The sequence below is a fragment of the Centropristis striata genome, chromosome 7 (genome assembly GCF_030273125.1).
Source record: "Centropristis striata isolate RG_2023a ecotype Rhode Island chromosome 7, C.striata_1.0, whole genome shotgun sequence".
Lineage (NCBI taxonomy): Eukaryota > Metazoa > Chordata > Actinopteri > Perciformes > Serranidae > Centropristis > Centropristis striata.
The window spans coordinates 14,715,357-14,743,257 of record NC_081523.1 but is presented as its reverse complement, the minus strand read 5'-3'; the positions used below and the strand labels follow the sequence as shown (position 1 = coordinate 14,743,257).

Sequence of the window (27,901 nt, the reverse complement as noted above, 5' to 3'; positions counted from 1 at the left end):
GGTATGTACACGAAATAAACTGACTTTTGCTTAGCTGCAGTAAACGTATCAGTATGCCGAAATGACTAAAAACACGATGCCGAAGTGTAAGTTTGTATTCATGCTTTGTCAGGTCTGTCTGCTAGACAACACGCAAAAAACTTTTAAAATGCTTGTTTCCTGTGTGGAGTTCAGGGCAATCAGGGATGTGCTGATTGTTGCTAATACCAGTTTGTACCCGAAATAACTAATTTTCCGTGATTGTATTGCAATAGATGAAGCAAATGGATGCCGACATAACTACACCATGATGCAGATGTGTAAAAAATCGGTATGTTTTGGCGAGTCTGTCAGCAAGACGACAAACAAACGACGCTTGTTTTTTAAGCGGAGTTCAAAATCCTGCTTCGTAGCACAAGGCCCAGAACTTGACTGAGTGAGTTTTTCAATTTCAACAAGGTCTGTGGATTATCTTGAGTAACGGGGTGATTTCTGGAAAGAGACATTGCTGGTTGCTGCAGGTTTTCAACACTCTGCAACTCACAAGAGGAAAAATATGTATTTTTGATTTTAGGGTAGTGCAAAGAAGGTGTAACAACAAGAATAGTGAAGTGAAACAGGAAGTGCTCCATTAGCTTTGTGTTTATTTATTGTTTTCATACACCGCACATAACAATAACATTGTTAAATACTGTAATGGAAGTGTTTACATTACAAGAAAATTATTTTAAAAAAAGGAAAACCAAAGAAAAACAATTATCACCCGTGTCTATGTAAAAAGAAAAGAAAAACCACAACTTCATAGACAGCAAATGCTATTCAAATAAACTAAATGATGAAGATGGTAATAAATAGACACATCTTTTAAACTTCTCTGTACTTAAGGCATACTCTAATTGAAAATTATCAACTGATTTAAGGGAGGGAGAATGTCATAAATGAAAGATATTAGTGCTCCAAGTCAATGATCCTTGATGCTCCAATTACAAAACAATTTCCAACCCATTAGTCAAAAGAGACAAAACAGATGCCATCTTACTCTGTGAGTGTGTGTGTGTGTGTGTGTGTGTGTGTGTGTGTGTGTGTGTGTGTGTGTGTTTTTGTGTGTTTGTTTGTGTGCATTGTGTGAAAGATGAGAAAAGGTTGATCTTTCTGCTGTCTGGACCTGTGTGCTCACCTGATAATCTGTGGTGTGAAAACAGAAATGGGTAGGAAGGCGTGTCCAGTGATCGAGAAAAGATATACTGGGGGGGTTAACACAGCAGTGTGTGCTGAAAAATCTATCTAAAGGCCCCCCACCGTCCCTTTGGCCTTGATGACATCATGTGAGCATCATGTGTTGTTGCAACGATATGTAATCTTCCCTTTTGACACAGTTCATTTCAGATAAGACACTGTCACTGCTATGCAGGAAAGAGTACACAGATGTGGCCCAAAAATAACAATAAAAAATGTGCAAATTCAAAATAATACAAGTCAAGCTAGTGCCACAACAGTAGCATGTGATTGCACAAGGGCAAAAATCAAATGTGCAACAAGCTACTTCCTTATTATTTACCATTCAGTTATTCAGTCCAGTGCTCTTCATGCAGTTTGTTCCTCAGCCATTCGTGTTCATACATTCATCCCTAAACTCTGTACTGAAACATCTCAAGCCAGTAGGGCAAAGAAAGCAAATGTGTTGAGGGTGGTGTGAATGAGTGCAATGACCTGGCCTGTGCTACATTACAACCCTGTACAGTACAATGAATACGGGGACAGACATCCTCTTTTTAGGGATACCAAGACCGCAGTCCACACTTCTAAAATATATCTCCACATACAATCATACTTATCCCCCAGGCTTAAAAAAAGTAAGCAATTAAATAAAAACTAACTAATAAAAAAAAACTAGAAAATGCAACCCAGAATTCTGTAAGGTAAGCAGAACAGTTGAGTCAGCAGTTATGATGTTTCTTATTTTTCAGAAAAATGGAGTTCACTTTATAGCATCAATTCTGTTTTCTGTCCACTAATATCAGTGTGTTATGTTACATCACCAGGAGAAGGGCTCTCAAACGCAAGTGCACGTCCTACCATAGGAGGAAACCAACACTTTTACTCATATTTAAATACATATCGAATATTTTTCAATTGCCTTCCTTCTCCTAGATTTATACCAAATACTCTATATGTTAATTTGATTATTTCTCATTGTCATTATCATCATAGCACTTAACTGTCATTACAATACTCTACCAATGCTTCACTGTCACCACTGTGGCGGCGAAGTAAACTCACAGCAGATGAAGATTGGGGGTTATATTGTGTGGAAATGGGAAGGGGTTAAAGGTCAGAGGGGTGGGGGTTACTGTATTTGACAGGTGGTGGAGGAGGTCGCCTGGCAGCACATGCAGGTGGGGTTGACGGATTTGGGCGGGATCAGATCCAGGTCCTCGTCGTCCGGGATCTCGTCTAGGCGGTAGCCATCTTTCAGCAGCTGGATGTTCAGATCCTGATTGATTTGCTGGAGAAGAAGTGATAGACAGAGTAGGGATGGGAATAATTGATGATCGATTAATGGTCGTTAAGAATTTGGTCGATCACTTGGAATTTTCAATAGATCTGGGTGGTTGACGTGACGCTCAATTTTTGTGTTCCCAGTGACAAATATTACTAACATTTTTTAATATTTCATTAAAATTAATGTTTTAATATGCAGTTCATTCTTCTACATCTAATCCATCTGCAAACAATGAGTATCGTTCTTCAACTATGCAAATATTCTGTTTTGAACATGACATTTGTCCACCGGTGCAACTGTACTAGGTAGCATTACTTATCTTAAAACAACTGTAATTTAATGAAAAATTAATCTAAATACATTAAAATACTTGAATGCATGTCATACGAGTGTTTACTTAATGAATCTAGAGGATATAAGTGTTAAGGTCCCTATGTAGAGTTATTATGACACATTACATTTTGTCCGCAAAACTGGTGTCCTCCTGGAGCAACGCCATTATGTAGATATAAAACAGGCATTAATGTGACAACCCCATTACTGAGAGGGGTCCTTCCACAATCAGGAAGGACAGAAGACATCTCTGGAGCAGGTGGACTGCACACAAGATCAGTTCTGTCTCAAATATTTTCATAATATTACTATTTCCGTGCAGTGTTGGAACTGGTCGTCTTAAGGTAGTCCTTTGGTACAACGCAGTTTAAGTATTCATCTGAATATTTTTATCAATTTACATTGATTGATAATTGAAAATAATGTATACCTTAACACTGTTACTCAGGATGAAGAATGTCTCTCATATAGCTAGGCCGCAAACTAGCATTGATTTCGAAAATGTCCACTGGTGAAACGCACTGTCCTATAGTACAACATGAAGTCAGTTTCACTTATTTTTTTCCTTTACTCCTATCATAATGAAAATTAACATAGTGAAAGCAAACATGTAAACAAACATTTTTTGTATTACAAGTTTTATTGAAAAATTAGTTTAAATATGCAAAAGAGATATAATCCGAGTCTAAAAAATGAATGGAGGTTAATGGACGGCCGCATTTGGATGGCCCGTCCTACCTGGCTGACGGGAGCTTCTCTGTCCTGCTTGGGGATTTCTTCTCCTCTGTTGCCCCCCTCACCTGTGGGGTCCCTCAGGGCTCTATACTAGGTCCCATCCTCTTCCTATTATATATTTTACCCCTAGGGGACATCCTAGTCAAACATAACATCTCCTTCCACTGCTTTGCAGAAGATGTCCAGCTATATCTGCCTCTTAATGTTGATGGGCAGGCTCAGTCCAGCCATTGCTTGATTGTCTGGCTGACATCAGATCATGGATGGGTGCAAACTTCCTCAACCTTAACGAGAGCAACTTTTAATGACTAATTTAAGTAGCTTTTTTGCATTTTCTCTTAACCTCAGAATTTGAGGACAACACAACTCAAACCTTCCTTCCCTGTTTTGTTAAAGCTAGTTTGATTTCCATGTTGAAAGTGAGAGGCTGAGATGACCACCAAGGAAAGGTCTAGGAAGTTTAGGGAGAGGCTGAATGAAGATCCTGAGAGGAAAGAGAACTTCCTGAGAGAGAGACGCAGAAAGTAAATTTGACAATGTTTGATAATTAATTTGACTTTGTACACGACATGGGCATACTAGTACTCTGTTGTCCAATGGTGCAACGGAATGTCCTGTGGTGCAACAAATTGAATTGTGAGTGGAAAAGGTATTTTAATGAAAAATGTATGTAAAAAGTGTGGGATAGTACAATAATGTTATCATCACTATGCAGCTATAAGGATGAAATGAAGATTCCTTGGGTTTTATACCAATTATAATGAACGTAACCCAGGCATTTGGGTGAAGTCTCTATGTGTACATCTTATAGTATATAAATAACATAATTCTGAATTTTTTGGGGGTATGTTTGATGTGGAAATATAATTGGGACAAACTAATATGCCTTTGGCTTATCTATCTTATCTGTCCAACATTCTCTGAATTAAATAATGACATTCTTTATTGTGTTGCACCGGTGGACACATTTTATGACTACCACACCAAAAAGTGAATAATATGTGAAGAATTAGAAATGGACACATTCAGTTTTGAATTATTCACATATAAGGGAATATAATTATATATCATTTGACATATATTTTTGAATTATTCTTTTTTTCACTTTGAATTTGAGTTCACGTCAACCACCCATCTGTGTATTTTTTAATTTTATCTATGACTGCCTATCGGTACTCACTGAACTGAAACACGGCCGAGCATTCACTTCTGCGGCCGTACATGAATAAGCCACTGAGCTGAGAATTAAGTTGGATAACTACAAATACAAGAGTATTAATTGGAGCAAAACTAGCTTACTTTATCAAACCTTGCTAGCGTTTAATTTTATCCAAAACTTATTTAAACATAAAACACATTTAAAAATGCAAGATTACTCTTTGGGCGCTAAAACATGAAACATTGATCTCCTTGTTGTTATCTTTACAGTATCACTTCATTTGACTTCGTTTTTACGATTGACAGGAAGTCTCGTTTCGTCCTTTCAAAATAAAAGCGTCTTATCAAAACAGGCTTTTGCATAGTACTGTATATATATATCTTTCATTTTGCCCATGTATGCATGATTTTTATGCATACTGGAGTATGTATAAAAACATAGCAATTAATCAATTAATTGATTGTTAACGCTATAGATAATCGAGTTGGCAGGTTTCTTCCAAACGCCCATCCCTAAGACAGACGAGGCTGAAGGGCTGCAGACCGGTACCGGGCTACAGAGCATCACCTACTAGGCCACTCTATTACTCCACAACAAGTGTAACTGAAGTAGGTTATCTGCATGTGGTGTGTGGAGTTCGTTTGGCAGACTAGGTACATTTTCAATTTTTAATTATCATTAAAACCATTTTTAATTACCACCCTTTTAAAAACGCTAGGTAAATACTGTCCAGCATCATTTTTATATGCTTAATTGGATATTGCTTTGTTTATAATGGCTGTTGTGTTGTTTTCATATGCAGGTTTGATTTGCCTAATTAACGTTGTGTTCATTCAAACCTTCATTAGGGAAACTCTACATGAAGAAAAACAATGATTCTCTAGCAAGCACAGAGTTGTGCTGAACAACAGAAAACCCTTTCAACATCAATACATGAAACAGTGAAATTACCCCTCATGAGCTCTTGTGGACTAGCTCTCATTACTTTTGAATGTGGATAAATCTTTTTTTTTTATGCTGTTTCTAATCTGCAATGTGCACAAAGTGCAGTTACTGCTCATCACCACACGGTACCATCTTTAAAGCTACACATTGCTAAATGTTGAGAGACAGTTTGGGGACTATGCTTATTTGCTTCCTGGTAAAGAGTAGGATGAGAAGATTGGTCCTCCTCTCATGTCTGAAACAAAAATATGAAGCTACATTCAGCAGCTGGTTAACACAGCTTAGCAGAAAGACTGGAAACGTTAACTGTCTCTACACGTTTTAGATTTTTACAATATACAACAGTGGTGGAAAAAGTATTTATATCACTTACTTCAGTAAAATAACTAATATCAGACTGCTAAATTACTCAACTACAAGTAAAGGTTCTGCATTTAAAACTTAAGTAAAGGCACAAAATTATCAGCATCAAACTGTACTTAAAGAATCAAAAGTAAAAGTACTCTTTTTGCACAATGACCTCACTCAGATTGTTATATACAGTGCTTAACAAATTTATCAGACCACCAGTTTATGTCACAGGTGTCCTAAATTAACAGTATTACTAATTACCAAATTATTTTTTATGTTTCTGTAATGGTTAATACACCAGTATGTAGAAGCTCTTTAACTGAAATGAAAGGAAACATTTTAATGCTAAAATATAGTTGGGGCCACGGGGCAATCGCACCAAGCACTATTGTTATACTGTGAATTTTTTTTTTCTTCTTCCTCTTCCGGACACAATTTCGTCCCGCTACTAGTCCTGCAACTCTTCGAGGTGCAGGACAAATTATATATCAAAACGTGCGGTTTGATCGGGATCAGTGTGCTATTACTTTTCTCTACGGAATACTCTACTGCGTATTCTACGGAATACTAACGTCGCGAAAAAAACTGCATTGAAGTGAATGGGACGGCCGAAAATGAGTGAAAAAGAACAATAATTGGAGATTTTCATAGGTAGACACAAGTCTTGTGTATTGGTGTATTAATCCACGTTTAGATAGGTCATATAGTTTTTTATCAAACCCTGTTCAATGACCATGATCATTTTTGGAGAAATTCTGAGATTATAATGGGTGTGTATTGCACGGAATGTTCATGTCACAGTGTGTGACATCATCACCAGAGTGTAGAGGGAGAGAAAAAAATGTCCAACTCGCACCAACAGCCCCATTGACCCCCATATTAAAAATGCAGGAAGATTTCTGTAGAAAAGCATATTTAACAGTTTTTCTTCACAAAAAACATATGTAGCTGTTCAGGAAGAACTCAGGACGCTCAAAGTGAAGTTGGATCAATGATAGGTATTATGGTTTTGCCAAAAATGCTTTCTGTTCGAGGCCAGAAATTCCAGTCTGTCCACCTCTGCTGTCACTGTGTCCGAACATTCTACAGCTGCAGTTAATTCTGTTGATTGCTCTGCTCTAATTGGTTGACTCCAACGCCTTTGATCCTTCAATGTGATTACAGATACACGCACACACACATGCGTGCATGAGCGCACACTCATCCAGATACACATGCTTCACACACACACACACACCATGCACGTAAGCGGCGTACTCCTCCAGATACACATGCTTCATACACACACACACACACACACAGGTAACTTTATGTGATTTTCGTTACACACACACACACACACACACACAAATGCGCACATAAGCACGCACACTCCTCCAGATACACATGTTTCACACACACACATTTTGACGTTGAAAGGGCATAGGTTGCTGTATAAATAAATGCTTGAGAAGGAATGCTTGTTGTAGGTGTGCTCCTTGAATATAATATAGTATCATAACATTACTAGTAAAATTACTAGTTAATTGTTTAAAATCTCAGAAGAATCTCATCACAGTGTACACACAGCGGCAGTAACCCGTGTTCCTGTCAGAATTTCCCCAGAGGAAATTTTCCAGTTATTATTGTTATCCAAATTAGACCAGTGAGTCTCAATTTGGTTATAAAAAGGTGAATTCAGTTTGTTATTTGCCAAATAAATAACAATAATATTTTAGTTTTAGACAAGCTTTTGAAAGATTTCTAAAACATTCATGTTTTCTTAATACATTTCTAATAAATTTTTTAAGCACTGTATATTGTAAATATATTTGTATTGAAGCATGTATGTAAGTAGTGCTTTAATTTTGTAAAGCTAGGGCTAATTTTTATAACTTAATGTTAAAATCACTTTGAATTTATCATGTTTTTCATGTTAAATCTCAACCTGTACTTAACAGTACTTGAATAAATGTACTTAGTTACATTCCACGACTGACAAAATACCAATCTCAGGGTGTTCTGAGTTTGTGACTTAGGATTGTTAAGATGTACAGTAGTAACCATGGCAAACTGATTCACAGATGGCTGTAAGGATAATCAGGTGGAGTTTTTTTATGAATGTGATGACTAATGTCCTGCTGTGATTTTTTTTTTAGCAAAACAATGTCTTTGTTCTCTCAGAATCTCAGAATGTACCTTTTTATCTATTAACTGTCTAGTCTACTGTAGCTAACCTGCATATGCTGCACTGTACTGCATAAAAAACAATTAAAATTCCCTGCATGGTTAGCTACAGTACAATCATACTTTTGCAACGGTTCTCATAACTTGTTTAAACACTTTACATTTAACTAGTCAGTAAAAAAAGAAAAGAAAACACACAATATTACATGTAAAAGTAGACAGAGATGCACACCCAGGCAACATAAATGTTAATCTGACCTCAAGGTTGAGGTTAGTTATTAAAAAGAAAACGGGTCATACATTATAACTGTATCAGGATTAAGGTAATTTGCCTACTTTTCAACGAGGAAGAACAGTTTTTAGCAATTTTGTTTAGATTTTGGTGTTTTCAGCCTGAATTTGCCTAAGAAAGAAGAGAGAATGGCTTAACTAGGTCACATCATTGACTCTATATTAACTTAATATTTCCACCAACATGGTGGCATTAAGATTCGAACACTTGTGGGCTCGCTCGTGTAACATGCAAAATATTCACAAGCCTAGACTTGTCAGAGACAGAAAAAGGATGTTGAGGGTGGGCACGAGGATTCCTCAGGGGAATAAATACGATATGTCTGCGATTTGCACTTAAATTGGCAGCAGTTTTGAAAACAGGATTTTCAGGAGCAGACACCCACAGATGACATTTCATTTGTTTCTCTGCTTTGTGTCTCATGCACATTTGTGTGCAGGTGCGTCTGCAATGTAATGATGTGCTTGTAGCGAGCGTCGCGCCTACAGAATTATCATGGATGAGCGGGATGGATATAAATGGGTTTGCTTCGAGACTGGCTTATAAAGGCCCTGCTCTTGGCCTCTTGACAATCCTGGGAAATGTTTGTAAGAAGGTGAGGGAGGCAGTGAATGAGAGAGTAAATGAGAGGTGAAGAAAAAGACACACTTGCACGTATCTCACCTCAGCAGAGGAGTATCCTGATGAGGAGTATCTAGACATGTCAAAATCATCGTCACTGAAACAAACAGAAACCACAAGTTAGCTTAATTTAGTTAGTTTAATTTCTGTATTAGTGAGGCAAGAATTGTGTTCATGGGTGTGTTCATGTATCTGTGTTCACCTGTCTGTGTCTAGAGCGACCAGGGGCTTCTCATCTGGGCTCTGGTCTAAAGACGAATAGCCTTTATTGGGCACTACCAACCTGCAGCAAGGGAACAGAGAGAAATGATCAGAGCAGCAGAACATGGGTGTAACAGAATATGAAAGGAAAAGCTGGAGGAGGAAAAATAGATTCATAAACAGGAAGAGGTGAGTAAGACTGGGCAAAGATGCTGAAAGAAAAGGAAGGCGGGCCTGGATGAGACATTACAGCTGTACTACAGTAACAACAGAAGCATGAAAGAGGTCTCATTTGTAACTCGGACATCTTACAAACCCTAAATCAATAAAACTATTCTCTTGCCAGCCCCACTGACAGACAGAGATAATGGATTTGGGAATAAAATCCATCTTGTGAAGCCCATAAAAACATGTTTCTAATCTTACAGATATAATCTATAGTACAAACCCATACTCTTTGATGCAAACTGAACAGAATCAGTGGCCATTTTGTATAGATCCTATATGCTTTACAGTGGATTTTATTGCTTTTTGGCTACAGTATGGAGTTGGACAACAACTTAATTTTGACCTTATTATAGTGAAATAACCTGCTTTTGGTTTGCTACTGGTAGCTAATCAAAACAGTATAATACTACTACACCAGAATAAGGACTTAAATTGAGTTTATTTCTAAAGAAAAAAATCAATTTTAATGACTTTAACCACATAGAAAACTACCAGCCACCATCTCATTTCCTCCCATAGTGCTCGCCACTTACCGTGTTCTGGCCATGACATTGTTCTTCTTGGGCTGCTGGTTGACTGGACTACCTACAACATTGCCATTCTTCAATGATCCCTTCCTAGCCAGCTCTCTCTGTTTCTCTGCACAGGAAACACACACACACACACAGGAACAAACAGACACAGCACATTAGCTCTAAATGACACGCATACTTCACAAATAGTTGAGGTCAGTGTCATCTGCTTGTAAGAAAACTAAAGAACACCCAAAGAAATACACCTGTCCCATTGTTAGCAAGCGCCAGATTCACTGTCCCTCTAACTACAACTTCCTTTCTCTTTATAAATCTGTGACCTTTTCCCTGTCCTACGCACAAGCATGAACAAAATGGTATTGTGTGGCTAAGTCTGAGTCCATTTTCCCATTTACAAAGTCACGGCCGTGTATGAACACTGAACTTTTTTGCACACAAACAGATCGGTCAGCTAGCTGGGAGTGAGGAGATATTTGCAGAATTTGACAGAAAGTGTATTGGATTCCAACTTTAAATGTTGCAATTTGCTTATTATACGATTCTTAAATAAACCAGGGCGTTACTGACAGAAAATATATAATTTCTCAACTTTCTGTTGCATTTCATTCTGGGTTAAGACAGGCAGTAGAACAAATAACACTGTTGCAGACATAAAACAAACTTTGACAATCTAAAATAAAACAACAATTGCAGAATTGTAAGATATGAATAACATTCTTTAACATTCAAAACATGTACAGTCAGATGTTCCTGTTTAAGTAATTTAGAATCGCTTTAATTGTATCCGATGAGACCAGCTCCCAAAGATTCAGGTGGTTTTGCAACTCAAAGAGGAGAGGAAAAGAGGAAAGCATATTTAAACGCGCTTTTTTTCCCAGTTCAGCACTCGGGTTGTCAGATGTACTTTAAATAGTGCTCAGATTCTACAAGGTGATGCCAGTATAATTTAAACACTCATCAGGAAGTGTTATGAACAGGCGAGGGAACTGGGTAGATTCGACATGTCTAAAAAAAGGAAAGAAACAATGACAAACTATCGACTCCGCAGCACTGTACAAGACGTGACATCAGGGCGGATCAGTTTCTGTTTACCGGAGAGATTTTCTTCAGTGGCCAGCTGACCAGGAAGTGATGATTATGGCTGCTGGGGCTGAGGCCGTTGTTTAATTTATGTAATACAATACAATACAAAATCCACAAAGGCCGAGACAATATATTCAGAAAGGACACAGTCCTCACGTGACATCAAAGGCTCTCTCATCCCTTTTTCTCCCCTTTTTGATTCTCATCACTGATCAGATGACAAATAACTAAATTAATGCTCTTAGTCTCCTCTGAGCCAGCGCTGTACTAAAGTGTAATAATTTGGTGATACTAGAAAGTCTTGTATCTGTTAATAACATTACACTTTAAATCCAGAATGAGCTCTAAAATGCCATTGAATGTTGAGAAGAGCATTTCCCTCTCAAGGTCAAAAAGGCAAAGTGAGTTTTTGCCCATATTGCATTTTATAGACAGGAAATTTGATGGCAGTGTTTACATGTCATATAAAGGCTGATAAATCAATGAGGTTAAGCAGAGTAATAGGAAATGCAACAGTAGCCATCATTGTGGTCACACTTTTAACATGCAGAATGATGTGTAACAGTTTACTCCTTTTGAATATTCTTGGTTCCTTGAGGCTTTGGCAAAGAAAGTATTCCAGTAAAAAGGGAGAGAGGTGCCGCTGCTCACCACTGGACTCAACCCAAGGTGCTGAAATGAGTCTTTAAGGACTGTGGCCTTTCATAAACACAAGAGACTTCAATTAAAAAACATAAAATAGGCCAGAGAGGCTAATATTTTTCACCATGGATATCTAACAATAAGCCAAACAATAAAATGGATTAGAGCTAAAACAATTAGCTCATAATTGACTTAATGATTAGAAAGTAATCAATAACAACTGTGATAATGGATTAATTATTTAAAGGACTAGTGTGTGTAGTTGTTCAGTGTTGCCTGCCAGCCAATGGCAGCCCTCAGACACATTTTGTTCAGCCCCCTTAACACAACATAAAATGCATGCAATATATTTGTATTGTCTGCAGTCCATTGCAATAAGTTCACTTTCAAAAACTTACATTTGTCTCTGTCATCAATACTAATCATATACTGGCTCTGGAACTTGGCACTCGTGATTAGCAACCCTGATTTAAGGGAGGGCTACACAGTGTCAGCGTGGGTTCTCTCTGGCTACTCTGGCTTCCTCCAACAGTCCAAAAACATGCACTTAGGTTTAATTGGTGACCCTAAATTGTCCATAGGAGTGAATGAGAGCGTGATTGTCTGTCTGTGTCTGCCTTGGCAACCTGTCCAGGGTGTACTCCGCCTCTCGCCCAATGTCAGCTGGGATCGGCTCCAGCCCCCCGTGACCCGAGTGCGGATAAGTGGTCAGGGATAATGAATGAATGATTTTAGCGATCTAAATCCACCAAGAATGTGTAATGTTCATAATTCATTTTCATTGATGTATGAACAACTGAAACCAATAATCATGTTTTCATAAGTTTAGAATGAGCCCTTCATATTATACTCTTCCAGAGTCTACCATGCTGCATGTTTCTACAATAGCCTAGAACCGACAAACCAATCACTGGCTCTGCAGAGGACCTTTACTGTTTTTAAGTTGCCTGACGGTCATCATAAGTTTTACTACACGCTTTGAAAGGGAGGGGTGAGTAAAGGTGTATTCAGATAGTAGTCACATTTGTGGTATTCAACCACAAATGCCAAACCTTTTGTTCCAGCCTCTAAAATGTGAAGATGTACTGCTTTTCACCTCTTTTTATATGGGTGTAAATTAAATACTTTTGGGGGTATTGGACTGTTCTTCAGAAAAAAGGCAATTTAAGAGCATCACCCTGGGCTCTAGGAACTTGTGACAGGCGCATATATAGTATATATCGATACCATAAAATGCATGAATAAAGTGCTTTTACCGATAATTTAACAGCAGAAAAAGGATGATGATTAAGCCACAATCTTGGTTTGCTTTGTAACAGAAAGGTTCTCTGAAAATCGATTCCTCACTATTCAGATACCATCATCCTTGGAAATAAAATACTGCGACACCGTCTACAGATGATGCCACATCTGCAAATAACAGCAGCTTTCCAGGACTTTAAACACACTGTTGACTACAGGATATGCTGATTCCCAGAGGCAGACGCTTGGCCTACAAGCACAGTGGCTCCTACTCACCTATTTTCATCTGCAGGGGTGAGGGCTTGTAGTTGATAGTGACAGGTTCCCCCTCTCTGGTGTCGGAGTCTGCCTCTGAAGCTGTGGATGAGGCCGGGTCCTGGAGACAAACAGAAAGATGAGCAGAAATATGCATTACTGAGGCATTAATGAATAATTAATATCTGTTTGTAATGCATATACGCTACTATGCCCAGACAATGTGAATTAAGCCGCTCATAATAGATCAAATATGAGGACAGCTCTACAGCTTGTTTCTAAAATATTTCCACATACATAAACACACTTCTCAAGAACTGGATAATGTAAATCTCCAACTGATAAGGTAGAGATTATAAAGATGAATTAAAATTGCTTTTACAGTGTCTCAATTGAACACATTTTAAGTAAATGCTAAATATTTAACTTAAAGTGATCCTTATATTAGTTCTGGGTGCTCTAGGACACTTTGGGGGGACTCCTTGAGGTGCTTGGGAAACACTCCTAAAAAAAAAAAAAAAACTCACAAAAGTAAGAAAACTGATCAATTAGTGGCCACATGCAGCACGGGGATGAATGGAGGTATGGGACCGCCTGGAGACAGCAGGTCAGACTGCTTTGGGTCTAGTCTGGCTCTCTAGCGGCCCCGACCGTGGGCAGAAGAGGCCGCCCTGCAGGCTGCAGTAACCCAGGGCCCCGCTACAGGCCACGGAGCGCACCGCCAAATCATTCACACTGATTTTGATGCAAATATAGCGCTTTAACGGTACATACAAGCACATGTTTGCGATTAAAGACCGATCAGTAATCGCGTCAAAGCGAGACAAGCGGTGTTTATCCGGAGCAACTTGCTGCATGGATGCTGAGGATGTAGCAGCAGCAGCAGCAGCAGCGTTGGGATGGGATGCTTGTTTTCGCCAGACATGACGGATGCTGCTCACTACGCAGCAGACCGGACGCTGCTTGTATTACACACAGAAACAAAATGTCTCTGTTTGATCACAAATCACTTATTATCTGACACTGACATTTAAACATTTCACTGTGGAGGAAAAAACTTGCTGAAAATACTAAACGGTACATCAGCCAATATTACGCATGGCAGGTGATGGATCTGTCAGGGTCCCGGAGCATAACAGTATGAATGGAAGGCCTCATACACTAAACATCCGGGAATAACTATGGTATTAAATTAGAAATCAAAAGCTTAACACTGATTGATTATCTCCAATAATAACAGGCTATAAATGTGACTTACCAGCGGCTGCATCTCAGCCTGCATCTCCGCCTCTTGAACGGCACTCGGCACTTGAAATCTATCTATTTCTTCCATCATTTTGGCAGCGCGCCTCTTTCCTCCGTTTTCCTAGAAACTAATGATCAGCAACGGCTCGTTTCGACGAGTTATCGCCGAGATTGTGAGTGATCTCAGATTTGTAACAATCTCTGTGGTTCTCCGGTGGCGAGCTTCATCCCAGCAGGCAGTATGTCGACGGTGGTGTGACCAGTTGGGTGACGGTGACTCCACCACCCACTTCCGGGTAGGGTATCCCAAGCTGGGGTCCGGGAACCCAGAAGGGGTCTTTAAAAGAGTGCTAAAGTGGTCCCCAGCAAAGTGGAAAGAAACTCAGTACATTTGCTCAAGCACTTTATTTAAATACAATGCTGTCTTACCGCTTCAGTCCTATACATTTCAGAGACAAAGATTGTCGAATAATTTATTAATTAAATAAATGTATAACTTTAGGTTTTTTTGTGACCAATTGATAATACACGGTTGCTCATAAAGTTGGAATAACATTTTTTAACCTCTTTCCATGAAATGAATGTGACAATGTGATTTATTATTTACAGAAAAGTTTATTAATCAATCTCTACATATCACAATCAAAAACCACAATAAGAAGAGGAATGTGTCTGAAAACAAAATCATTCCAACTTTATGGGCAACTGTGTAAATATAATATTTTGTACACAAAAACAGTACCAGTCAAAAGTTTAAACACACCTTCTCATTCAATGTTTTTTCGTTATTGTTATTATATTTTCTACATTGTAGATTATTAAATTAAAGTATTAAAGACATCAGAACTATGATGGAACACAAATGGAATTATGTAGTAAACAAACCAGAATTTGTTTAATATTTTATATTCTTTAAAGTAGACACATTTTGCTTTGATGGTGTCAAACTCATTAAGAAGGCAAGGAATTCAACAAATGAACTCTTGACAACTGTTAACTGAAAACCATTCCTGGTAGCTCCTCATGAAGCTGACTGAGAGAATAACAGAAGTGTACTAAGCTGTCATCAAAGCAAAAGGTGGCTACTTTGAAGAATCTAAAATATAAAAAATATTCTGGTTTGTTCCATATATTTTTTTACTAGATAATTCCATATGTGTTCCATCATAATTTTGATGTCTGCAGTATTTGTCTTCATCTAATGTTGAACATGATAAAGAAACAGCATGGAAAGAGAAGGTGTGTCCAAACTTTATGTCCATACATCATCTTATACATTAAAAAGAGAAAAAAAGGAAAAGAAACAAACAATTCAGTTAATTGATAATTTCAGTTAGAGTTAGAACTTGCAGATTCTTATTAACCCTCATCCTTTTAGTGATACAAACAGTAATCAATAAACACCATACATTACTATGAAATATTATGTTTTAAGACATTATTAAACCCCAGGGGAAATATACAAGTTATCCAGCAATACATAACTAATTAAAATTAGCTCCACTTTTTTACTAAGGTGGAAAAAATATAGGAATAAACTCTCAAATCCCAGTCGCACCTTCTACTAACAGAAAACCAAATTGCATAAAAAAAACAACCAAGTCAATTAATTTCGAAGATGTGCCCCATTAATTAATATTAATATAACTTGCTTTCTCATCTAACGCAAACCAATATACATAAATACACATTCCTCATTCCTTGAGAGTGGAATAGACACTTCTGAATATCAAACAACTTATTTATCTTTTTTTTTAATTCCTCCCTTATTACCATATTGCTTTTTATATAAATATTCTGATATGGGCCATAGTGCATTGATTGCATTGCTTTTACCTCTGTTTAACTATTCATAACATGTGGTATAAATAAGTAAAAAGATCTTACTTCTTCCACCACTGGTAAGACATGATAATGCCAGTGTGATTTATAATTTGAACATGTGATATGAGGGAATGACTATAATGTGATTTGACTCTCTATGTGAGGCAACTCAGGGGTTTTTGTGTGTTTGTCTCATAATATTGTTTTTATTGTCTTTCTTTTTGCACCTCTGGAGTAACAGATAAGTCTCAAATTAAAGTTAAGTGAATAAATTAAGTCAGAGGATTAACCATTTCCATTGTTATATCCTCAAAACAAAATAAATCTTCTTTAAAACGAGTCTCTGTTCTGGCAGTCTTGGCATAATATGTTTAAACTTGAAACCTTGCAGACCAGTGAACACACAAGACTGTCTTTTGTTACAAAAATACGTTAGTTCAGAAGCAGGTCGCTCAAATATTCATCCAGGAATTTTAATTAAAACAGAATAAATTACTCAATCAAATGAACAACTGAGAACCAGTTAATCATAGCACAAGAAATTAGTTGGACAGAAAAAACATGTCTAACAAAAAAAACAACACTAATATTTGTAATGGGGAATTGATTTGCTGGTTTTTATTTGACAAATCCGTATAAATTATACTATAGGATACTATTTATGTCATACTATATGATAATAAATGTTATACTTTACCATTTAAATTTGATATACTGCTATACTACCCTATATTATTATATTATTGCTATACTGAACACACTGAACCTTTTACCACATCCTATGACTCATACTATACTATACTATATCATATTATACTATGTTAATAAGTTGATCATATACTATCTACGGTATATTTGTATTTGGCTATTCATTCATTAATACAGACAGCACTAAGTATCATTAATTAATCACAGTATATATTTTTCTGGTATACACTGTTAACATATGAACTAGATGCTTTAAAACACATTGTAAAAGATTGAATGCTATAAAAAAAAATGAACAAAATGCAATGATTTGCAAATGTTTTGTGACCTACAGTCATTGAATACAGTACAAATACAAGATATTTAATATTCCAAAGGCAAAACTTTTTTTATATAAAATATATATACTCAACTTGTTTTTTCTTTTTCTTTTATTGGGACCAACTTTTTCTGTGATTGGCTGACATGCAGTCAGTTAAGTTGGTGCATTTAGGTAAAATCAGATGATCATAGATCTAGATGCCCTAGAAGAGTTATGTCCATTGGATCTGACGGGGTTAAATAGATCTTACTGATAACACTTATGTAATTACTGACTACTGAAGAAGTGAATATTTCTGCCACCACTGAGCCACAGAAAGTACTGCCTGGAAAATTGATGACAGAGCTGAGTCAGCACCTCTGTGGAAGTGACGACAACAACATTATGCATTATTACAACATTACAAACATTACAAACTTTGCAAAGTTGGATTTATAGCAGGACTATTGCATTATTCTGCCATTCCCTTAGTGTGTATGAGTTCCACTCTAGGCAACAATTGAATCCATATTATAGTCCTGTAAATGATTTATAAAACTCATCAGACCTTCTATTTTAAATTAAAGCTGTGCCTTAACTGTTATTAGATTACTATTCATTTTGATAGGAAAAAATATACAGTATGCTCTCGTCACACAACTATAAATAGACAGAATAAATCAATTAAATGACCATCATGGAGCACATTAATTATACATATTCTGTAGAAAACAACACAACTTCTGGCTAATGATGGCCTGCCAGAAGAACATAGTGACTTGATCTCATTGAAAGTCACTGACACGTCTGACTGCACATTGTCCTTACCTGGAAATACCAGCAGAGAGCAGCAATAGCATGCTCTGCTGCACAATAATGGAGAGGGGTCTTGGCAGCAGTCAGGCGCTGCTACAGCCAACTCCAGGTGGTTACAACTCGAGGCAGCACACATTTAAAGTTTCACCAGCAGGTGGCAGTCTAATTCTACTGGAGAGGAGGTGCACAGGGTCGATGGAGGATGAATGACAATGAGGTGTTTGGAGGGTCAAGTAGGTCATAGTGTTTTTAGTCTGCTAAACGCAAACAAATTTGAGGTTCATGCATCTGGTCATGCATAGGGATTATGATAATAGCAGCATATCTGGAGGTCGGCTTTTTATACTTTGAAGAATGTGAGACTGGTTGTTTGGGAGGTGCTGCAAGTTTGTGAAAAAAAATTAAATTTTGTAACTTCCTTACATCTCACGCACGCTCCTTATTTTATTCTGCCGTGTCATCCATACTGCTGCGTTTCCTATCAGAGCCATTATTTCAGCTTGTTTCATGTAATAATTAGACCTCTGTTGACAGAATAAACATTCATACTGACTAAATTATACTGGATTATAATGATTTCTATATCAGAGATGCGCTGTTGTCCAAATTGGTTTAATGACTGTGTGTGTAATTGGGATGACTGTTCATGACTCTATAGGGGTCTTGTTATGAAGAGCTGATTAAGAATGAATGAGAAAGACTAATTAGAATTTTCTCATTAATTATTCACACACACGAGCAGTTAGACACACACACGTAGCAATCTCTGAACATCTTTACATTACTCTTGAGGAAAAATACCTGGACGGTATTCATCCTACTACATACATTCATACTCAACCACAGGCAGCCTCAAAGCAACAGTTCTGTGTTTATATTCATTCTCTGTCTCTTTCTGCTTCACACACAGTTGAAATGTTTCATTTGGAGCCACTAAATTAAATTATAGATTACATAAGATTCAAATAGTTCAAAATTTCCCATTAAATTTTTGGGCATGTAGTGTCTAAAAACAGAGATTAACATTTGATCCCGTGGTAATTGCGTTACAACATTCACATGCACACTCACGCACGCACACACACACAAACACACACACTGCCCATGACTCAGTCAGGGCTGATGTGGGTTATGCAACCCCTCCAGCCGTGCAGATGGAGCTGCAGATTACTGGCCCCTCATGTGTTTATTAGTAATCTTGCTGTCTGTAATATTTGTCCTGATCGTTCTATAAACAGCGTTGAGTTCAGTTTTATCTCAACAACCGTTGAAAGATCAGATTTCATACCTGAGATGGAGGGATGAGTGGAAGTGTGATGGGCAGGAGAGCAGATGGATGACAAGCTGGATGCTTATTCAATGTTTTCTCTCATTTGGATCATACAGGATCAATTAATGAACTCTGAATAGAAGGTCTGTGTGAGTCAAAACATGCTGACCTTCACATCCAGCTCACTGTGGAGCCGATCACTGGATCTGTGCTGGGCAGCTTGCATGAGTCTGGCACCGGTCTGCTTAGATGAGAATAGAGAAACAAATAAGAGGAAGACAGCCAAAGAGTGTGAGAGAAGAACTGGCAGGCAGATGAATAGAAGGGAAGCAGATAAACACTAGACAGATGTAGAGCCGCCTTTCTGATGATCAGTTTCAAATCAAAAGCCCACCAAAGGCCCCAACCATCTGTCTCATACGTGCTGTAAACCACTGTTTTACACATAAATTCATGCATGTATTCGTACTCAAACAAATAAACAAAAAACATTACGTTGTTCATTGTTTAATCATCTCATAAGATGTGTGATGTTGTGACTAATTTACCTCTATCCCTAAAATAAATTGTGTTTCACATATGTAAAAGTAAAATTACAAGTATTCCATTCCATGTAATAAAAAAAAATGCATTGCACAAATAAGAGTGTATTTATTATCTAGCAAAATAAACGAAGTATCAAAAGTTTTTTTTTTAAAAACTCATTTAGGCAGAATGTGATACCAATTTTAGAGTTGAAAAAAATCAACAATCAACAATTATGGCGGCTGATATAGTGAATTTTTGAGCTGGAATGAAAACAGACCTTTTCCATATGGACTGTGCACTGATTTGGCTCCAATATGACCAAATAACTTAATTAAACTTCAAATAAAATCCAACTTTATAAATATTTGACATTATTATACATACAATAATTGTCAACCAATTCTAGAAACTCTAACTAGGAAAATAAAGAATAAATGAAAAATAAAAATAGCTAAATAAACACCAGTACTGTATGTTCAGTCTGGTCCATATGACCATTTAAATCAAGAAAAAATTAAAATAAACATCTAATACTGGATGATAAAATTGGCTGACCAATAAGTCGGTTGGGCTGTTATTATAGCAAATTATTACTAATGCTTTATATGCCGTTGGGTAGATTCATCTACCAAAGTTTATTGTATTTTATGAGAAAATCTCCTGCTGTCAAATAAATTCCTCTGAAATGTAACGCGGCACAATGTATAGCAGAAAAAGGAACTAATCAAGTACAAGTACCTAAAAAAATTGCACTTATAATTGCAACTATAAGTAAAACACTTACATAAAGGTAAAAAGTTGCTGCCTTTATGGGTGAGAGAAATAATTAATATTCTGCCGCTTGTCATTAAAAAAATAATATGATAAAATAAAATAAGAGCAGTTAACACTCAGAAGTTCTCTCTCTTTCTCTGTTATAATAATGCTGGATCGTGGTTAGCAGATAAGGATTATACGGTTCTAGTTGACTAACAACAGGATGTGAGTCACTGTGGAGGTCAATATGTTTCCCATTAATTGCCTCGGTGCAGGAAGCTGAATTATTATTTTTATTCAAGCTCTCATATGATTAAAGACTGTGGAGGGCCATTAATGCTTGGACACACAAAAAGGGGCATGAAAGCATTGATTGTAGACCACATTAGTTATAAAAAAGAGTCACCAAAAAAATATACGGTCATCAGCACCGTAGGGGGGCTGTAAGCTGAACTGCCAATAACTTTAGCTCTGGCTTTTTGATAACTTAAGATCCAGGTCTCCTCTTCTTCAAAACAAACGGATCTGATGATTAAAAGCAGTAAAAACACATTAAAAACTCAGTGTTTCTCCGACGATGATCAACAGACAGGAAATCCTAGAGGAGCTATACGGGCTGAGCTACTACTAACGTTTGTTCAGGTTTTCTTTCTCTGATAACTAAAGACCTAGATGTCCAATGACTAAAATCCTTCATCAAGTGCAAAACTACCAAGAACTATTTATGAACGCTCCTGGCAGACAACCACAACGCTGATGCATGCACAAAAGGGATATGGCGCCATTGACAGGCGGCCAAATGTAACCGACCATCACTTTAATTAAAACTACAAAGTACTTTGGGTGTGAAAATTGTTGGAAACATTTGAGATAGTGTAAGCACACAACTTCATAAAATATAGAACATAGGTTGTTTTTTTATACATTTTAATGCAGGAAAAAAGTTACATATTATACCTTTTTAAAAAATCAAGTTCTCCAATTTACACTGATATGAAATGAAAAGCTCACGCAAGAAGCTGCAAAATTGTGATTTAAATGATTCATTTCAGCACAAATGAATGTTCATTACATGTATGGTCCACAGGAATATCATGTAATCTAAGAAGAACATAAAGTGCTACACTGCATACCTTATTTTAGCAAGCTAACTCATACCTGAGATTAGATTTTGTTTCTGTAACACTCAACAAGAGAAGAAGAGCCCTTTTATTAATAAACATTGTGTCTGCTGTACAAGACAAAAACATATGGAGGTATGCTGCACTTTTTATTCTGATGATGTGGAGATACACTTATGCCATATTGTCTCTCTGTCATCCTTTTGACAATATTGATATCGCACAGTTAGTGTGTTAGCTGCAGTACATTCCTTCCAGTAAATACAATATTCATTTATTACTGTGAGACTGTGAATGCTCAGTCAGCCTGGCATTTCTGGTGAAGGCTGTCTATAAATATCTTATTCAGTCTTTTGAGGCGCTCACAAAACGTAAGAGAGGCACACTGGGACTCAAGTAACATTTTTTTCTGCTGCTTTTAATCCCATGGGAGTCGGATCCGTGGAAGCTTGTGTATCAAATGGGGAGACTGTCAAACAGGGGCCTGGAGCTCTGTAAACAACACATCAAAGCAGCCTCTCTCCGATTCTTCCCCTGCACTTTATCATCCCCACCAAATATCTGTCCTTTATCTCCGTCTGGCTCCTTCTTCGCCCTGTTGTGACTCCTGCAGCATCTCTCCTTCTTGACTCTTTCAGGATTTTTGGTTTTGGCAGCTCTGTCATCGCCGTCATTAGTGCTGCAGATGGCAAACGCCAAGTCATTTTGAGCTACTTTTTCTCTTTACCTCCACATTGTTATTGTGACTCTCAGCCAACCCCATCACCCGAAACGCTCCTGTTACAATCCATTCTGTCTTTGCACTTTCTCCACCACATCCTGTCAGTTGTGTCATGTGGAGGGATGAAAAAGGATGGAGGCGAGGAGGAGATCATGGTCTGCCTGTGCAGAGCAAAGCAAACAGACTGACAGATGGACAGTCCCAGAGACGCACAGCAGAGATAAGAGGATTGGGCCTGCTTGTTGTTGTTGTTGGCCTTGCCACAACTCTTAATGCAGTTAGCACACACTGAGCTCCACTGAATGGCGTCGATTAGTGGCTGGTGGTGGAGAAATGGAAGGAGTTACTAATCAGAAAATATACACAGGAGTGGTTGAAGCGTAAGAGAAATATAGAAGATGAAGATATCAATGTTTGGACTCTACCAGACGGACAAACTTGAATTATGTCTACATTATAAGCCTGTGTCTGTCGTGTTTAAGCTGCAGTCAGCAGGTACTTCTGTTCAGCCTTCATATTCCCCGGCATTGCTGCAAAACCTGGCACTTTCTCTTGGTGTGAAGGCACCTTGCAGGCCTTGTAGAGGATGACGAAGAGGATGAGGATGAGGACGCCCACCGCCGAGTTACAGGCGATGGCAATGATGGCCCATACAGACAGGCCCATTCTCAGATCGTGCTCCATGGTGGACTCTATTGCAGCTTCCAGGCTCATTATGGGCGCATCAAACCTCCAAAGAGGGTCTGAGGTCTGCAGATGGTGCCATGTTGGTCACTTCAACTCCACAGATTCTCCCTGAAAAGAAAGATGCATCACATGAGTTTATTTTCCAAGTATTTCCACGCATGCCCCATGCACATACGCACGTACATTGGTACACTTGATGACTGTTAACCTGCTTGTGACGTGTATCTGCTGAGTTAACACTCGTGAGGTCAGCGAAGGATTTGTCAGGACTCTCCCTGACAAGGTATTCATTAGGTCAAAATGGATTTACCCCTGCAGACGCTTTACATAGAACAACCTACGTACATTCAGTATCAGCACCACAATTCTTTCTTTACAAGGGTTTCTAATAAAGCCATAGAATGGAGTATTATCATATTATCTCAGCGCCTGTAATGCACGAGAAGAGTGTCAGGCAGATGCAGTGAAAATTTCATTCTTGGGACTTTGTTATGTATAATAATCTGGCGATGATAGGAGCATATTACAGGACAAGAGAGTGCCTTTCGGCTGCATCGCTGTGTTGAAACATCCTTTTTTTTTTTTAGTCGTGTTTCCTTTACACAGGCAGAGAGCGATGAAGTTATTAAACTGATAAAGAAGGTGCCAGTAAGCACTTTTTTCTCGCTGAATTATTTTGAATGAGTTTTAACAGTAATGTGTTTTCATGAGAAACGTGTGGGAATATAGTTGCCACTTTTGTGGCTGATATTAAATGGGTCATTGAGGTGTGCTGGTGTGTGTGTGTGTGTGTGTGTGTGTGTGTGTGTGTGTGTGTGTGTGTGTGTGTGTGTGTGTGTGTGTGTGTGTGTGTGTGTGTGTGAGTGAGAGAGAGAGAGAGAGAGAGAAACTGACAGAGAGGGAGAGAAGTCGGTTCAAGCATGAGTTGGAGAGTGTGAATATTTTCCCTCCCAGAGTTTAACAGATAAATACTCAAGCTCATCTCCTCGCTTCTATACCTCTCTCCCTTCCCTCTAATGCATTTCTAATGAGACCACATATTTCCTCCTCTCTCCAACTGAGGGCAATACTGCAACAGTCCAAGCTTGCTGTTGAGAACTCATTTCAAAGTTATCCTTCCCTTTATAGGCATTTTATGACCAAGCCAAATAAAGATGGATAGCTCCGAGTTAGAGTAGGTGGCAGTGATGCATTTGATCTGCTCTCCAACACATGAAGTCGGTTTCTGTTTGTACCAGATGGGTCCCTCTCAGGATGCTGGTGGCGTCACTGTGGGGAATGAACCCTCATAATCTCGAACTGGGATTACTGTCAATAAATCTGCCCTCACTGAATATTTCCAAAACATCCTGAGGAAGTTTTTTCGCAGAAGTCAGGTGACGTGAAATGTAGCGTGTCCAGTTTACACTTTCAATTAGAGCAAAAGCAAGGAATGTAGGCTATTCCATGGCAGAGAGATGTGACAGGGAAGAGTCTGCGTGTTGTGTTAGAGATAAATGAGTGTGAGCAGTGTATTGGAACTGAGCACTGTTTGCATGCTCATATTGATTTCAGACTATCAGCGGTGCATGTAACAAGAAAACACATAGCAGTCACACCAGTTGTTCATTATCCCCAATTATAGCATATTTTCATAACCCATACTTTGCAAACGAGATGATCGCGGTTCATGTTTTAATAACTACACGCATAATTTGTTCTCATTTGCAAGATAAATACATTTCCTCTGAATACAAGATAGCTCTGTTTCAGCTGGTGACCACACTGAAGGAAAGCAAATGTGTTAGGGTGCTAATATTAAAAAACAGATTGCTTTTCTTTGCAGAATTGGATTCCGACAAATTTGAACAGGCCCAATCACAGAACACAGCATTTGTGAAATAATGTGTCAGCAGATAGCTGTTTCAGAAAGTTTGATTGATTGAAAGCTTGTTTTGGTGAATTGAAAGGTTCAAAGATCAGAACACCACATGACTGACACACCACACACACAAATACACATGTAAACCTTCCTGAGGGCACAATCAATACACAGATAACTACAGTGGTGTGCCATGGCTTTGTGTAGTTTTATAGTTAAGCTTTAAGTTGATACTGGTGTCATGCAACAGCAAAATACAGTGTGTGCTTGCATGTGAATGGCGCCATTGACTGACATAAAGGCCTCTTGTGCATGCATGCAAACAATCTAATGCAAAATACATGCAAATATAGCCTACATGCACCAAAGCCTACACACTACAGGGCAATGAGCTCAGGCCTACAAGCACACACTCACAGACTTGTGCCTGCAGTGACCACATGGAAAACTTGTTTGTGCATAATGCATCACCTTTCAGACAGTCGACTATCATAATGAGTGACCTCCATCTCATGTGACTGAATGGCTTTCCTTCCACCCCAGCTCATTTGAAAACATCAGCTGCATGGCCAACAACTTCAACTATGAAACGGAATCAACAGTGTCAAGTGCTGACACTATTTATAGCATAAAATGCGCATATAAACCAAAGTGTTATAATCATACATTTAATTGTAGGGGAAAGTGGCCTACTTTTGGATATTTAAAAAACTAAATATTATAGGCAACATTGCATACAATTTTGAAACACTTTCAAGCACTTTTAAATAGTTTTAACAAAGAAATAAATGTATATCGGCTGATACTGAGTTAGTAGATGACAGAAAATGCCCAATAACGTAATTTTTAAGAAATATTGTGTAAAATATGCTACTTTTGCATGGACGTAAAGTGAGATTAAACTCCAAACAGGTCACTTGTAGTTCAATATTTTACTTGGTGTTTGTACTTGCAGTGTAATGTGTAATATATATACACCAGCCTACCTAGTTCTTCCCTCTGGTCTCCGGTGTCCATGCGTTTGGACTTTTGTGTCCACTCCTCCGCTCGCGGCTCAGCTGCACAACGCGTTCATATAAAATGCTCAACACCGATCGTCACCAAACTGTTTATGAAGCGGGAACTTTTTCTTCGAAGTGGGTCACCAAACTCTATCCGACCGTTTGGCAATGCGGCTGGGCGGTCAGCACCGGACTGCTAATGAAGTGAAGCTGGCGAAGTCCCGGCCGGTTCCCTGTGACTGCTGACAGGCGCAGGGCGACAGAGCGGAGATGCTGCTGTCAGTGTGGCTGCTCATCATCCTCCAGTCCCTCCCACCCTCCTCCACCCATCCCTCCCACTTCCTCTCTCCCTCTATGACTCTCTTACAACTGTGCTATTTATACAAAGACGCTCTTGGAACATCCCATCAAGGGCTTTTCCTCTCACACCTCTGTGAAGATCATGGCCAACAATTTTGTGCAAAGGCTCATTGCAACACCACAATAGTAAAAGTATAGTACATTGAAATGGATGCAAAAAACAAAACAAAAACAAGTCGAAAGAGATGCAGAGTGCACTCCTAGATACAACAATGTGATTCCTTGATCCTTGCAGAGATATTTTTGTGCTTTGTTAAAATATTGTGCAGAAGGAGCGATTTCGATAATACACAGCATCAATAGTATTTTGGCCTGAACTCAGGCTGAGCTGCAGTGAATTACAAACACCTTTTTTCCTGCTTTGCACAGTTAAAACAAGCAACATGATGCTGAATAGCAGCTGCACAAACTTTAAACTTGTTGCCTCCTCTTTTCCTCATTGGTATTCAGCACAACAGCAGGGTGTCCCTAGGGGATTCTGTTCAGCGCTCTCTGTCTCCCTCTCTTTGTTTGTGTGTGTGTGTGTGTGTGTGTGTGTGTGAGAGAGAGAGAGAGAGAGAGAGAGATGGGAGTGGGGCACCCTGACACAAAGTTCAGGCAGAGACAAAGCATTCTTTTGAGGCCTCATTTTCACCCTTACCACAGGCTTCAGAAAAAAAAAAAGTTTTGCTGTGGAACAGATCTTTAGAGCAGTAGTTTAGTCTTAGTGCTGTACTTCTGCAAATATTCACAATACTTCATGAAGTAAAGTGTTTAAATTAAATATGAATGTGGTGACTGGCAATGTAATAACTGTCAGATGATGTAGTAGCTTAATAATTGTAATTAAACACAACTCTAAATGAGCCCAAAAAATCCCAAATCACTGGATCAGAACAGGTTATTACATGTCTTAATTGTTATTAATGAAAGGGATTATAGTGTAATTAGTTTTTAAAAAATGATAATTTTAGCACCAAGATAGGAGGATGTCATGTCATAGTCAGGCACAGGGGGAGGACTTCTGAACAGGCACTGCGTACACTCCTAGGAGCCTAAAGTGCCGAGGGCTCCCCTGGCCTTCACTGAAAAATGCTATTCAAAGAAGCATTTACTGACTATGCAAAATAAGTGCAAAATAACTCCAAAGAGGCACAGAGTGCCTAAATAAAACATAAAATGACTACAAGGAGACACAAAATGACAAAAAGCTACTTATTGACTAAAAAGAGACACAAAACAACCAAGATAAAGGCACAAACTGCCACATAGGGACACAAAAGACACAAAATGACCAAAGTAATGACAAGAAAAGGACAAAAATCACCACAGAGAGACACAGACTCACCCAAAAAATGAAAATGACTACAAGGAGACACAAAATGACCTAAAAATGACCATAAAAGACAAAATGACAGAGACAAAAAACATAAAAAGATGCACAACAACTACAAA

The 27,901-nt window shown here is 38.3% G+C and overlaps 1 protein-coding gene across 1 annotated transcript; it reads right to left on the bottom strand.

Moving 5' to 3' along the window:
- Positions 1–603: 603 nt before the first annotated feature.
- On the bottom strand, positions 604–14,772 carry fam219ab (family with sequence similarity 219 member Ab). Its single transcript, XM_059337779.1, has 6 exons — positions 14,527–14,772; positions 13,290–13,389; positions 10,047–10,152; positions 9,287–9,367; positions 9,127–9,181; positions 604–2,485 (listed from the first exon to the last, which is right to left on the bottom strand). The coding sequence occupies exons 1-6, from the start codon at positions 14,602–14,604 to the stop codon at positions 2,327–2,329; spliced, it is 579 nt and encodes a 192-aa protein (XP_059193762.1). The 5' UTR covers positions 14,605–14,772; the 3' UTR covers positions 604–2,326.
- Between the last annotated feature and the right edge of the window lie 13,129 nt (positions 14,773–27,901).

Bases quoted from the DNA above. Each gene is read 5' to 3' on its own strand.
- fam219ab (XM_059337779.1), bottom strand. From the start codon at position 14,604: ATGATGGAAGAAATAGATAGATTTCAAGTGCCGAGTGCCGTTCAAGAG. The intron at 13,390-14,526 runs GTAAGTCACATT...GTTTGTCTCCAG, and splicing joins AGGCTGAGATGCAGCCGCTG to GACCCGGCCTCATCCACAGC. The intron at 9,182-9,286 runs GTGAACACAGAT...TGTTTGTTTCAG, and splicing joins GTCGCTCTAGACACAGACAG to TGACGATGATTTTGACATGT.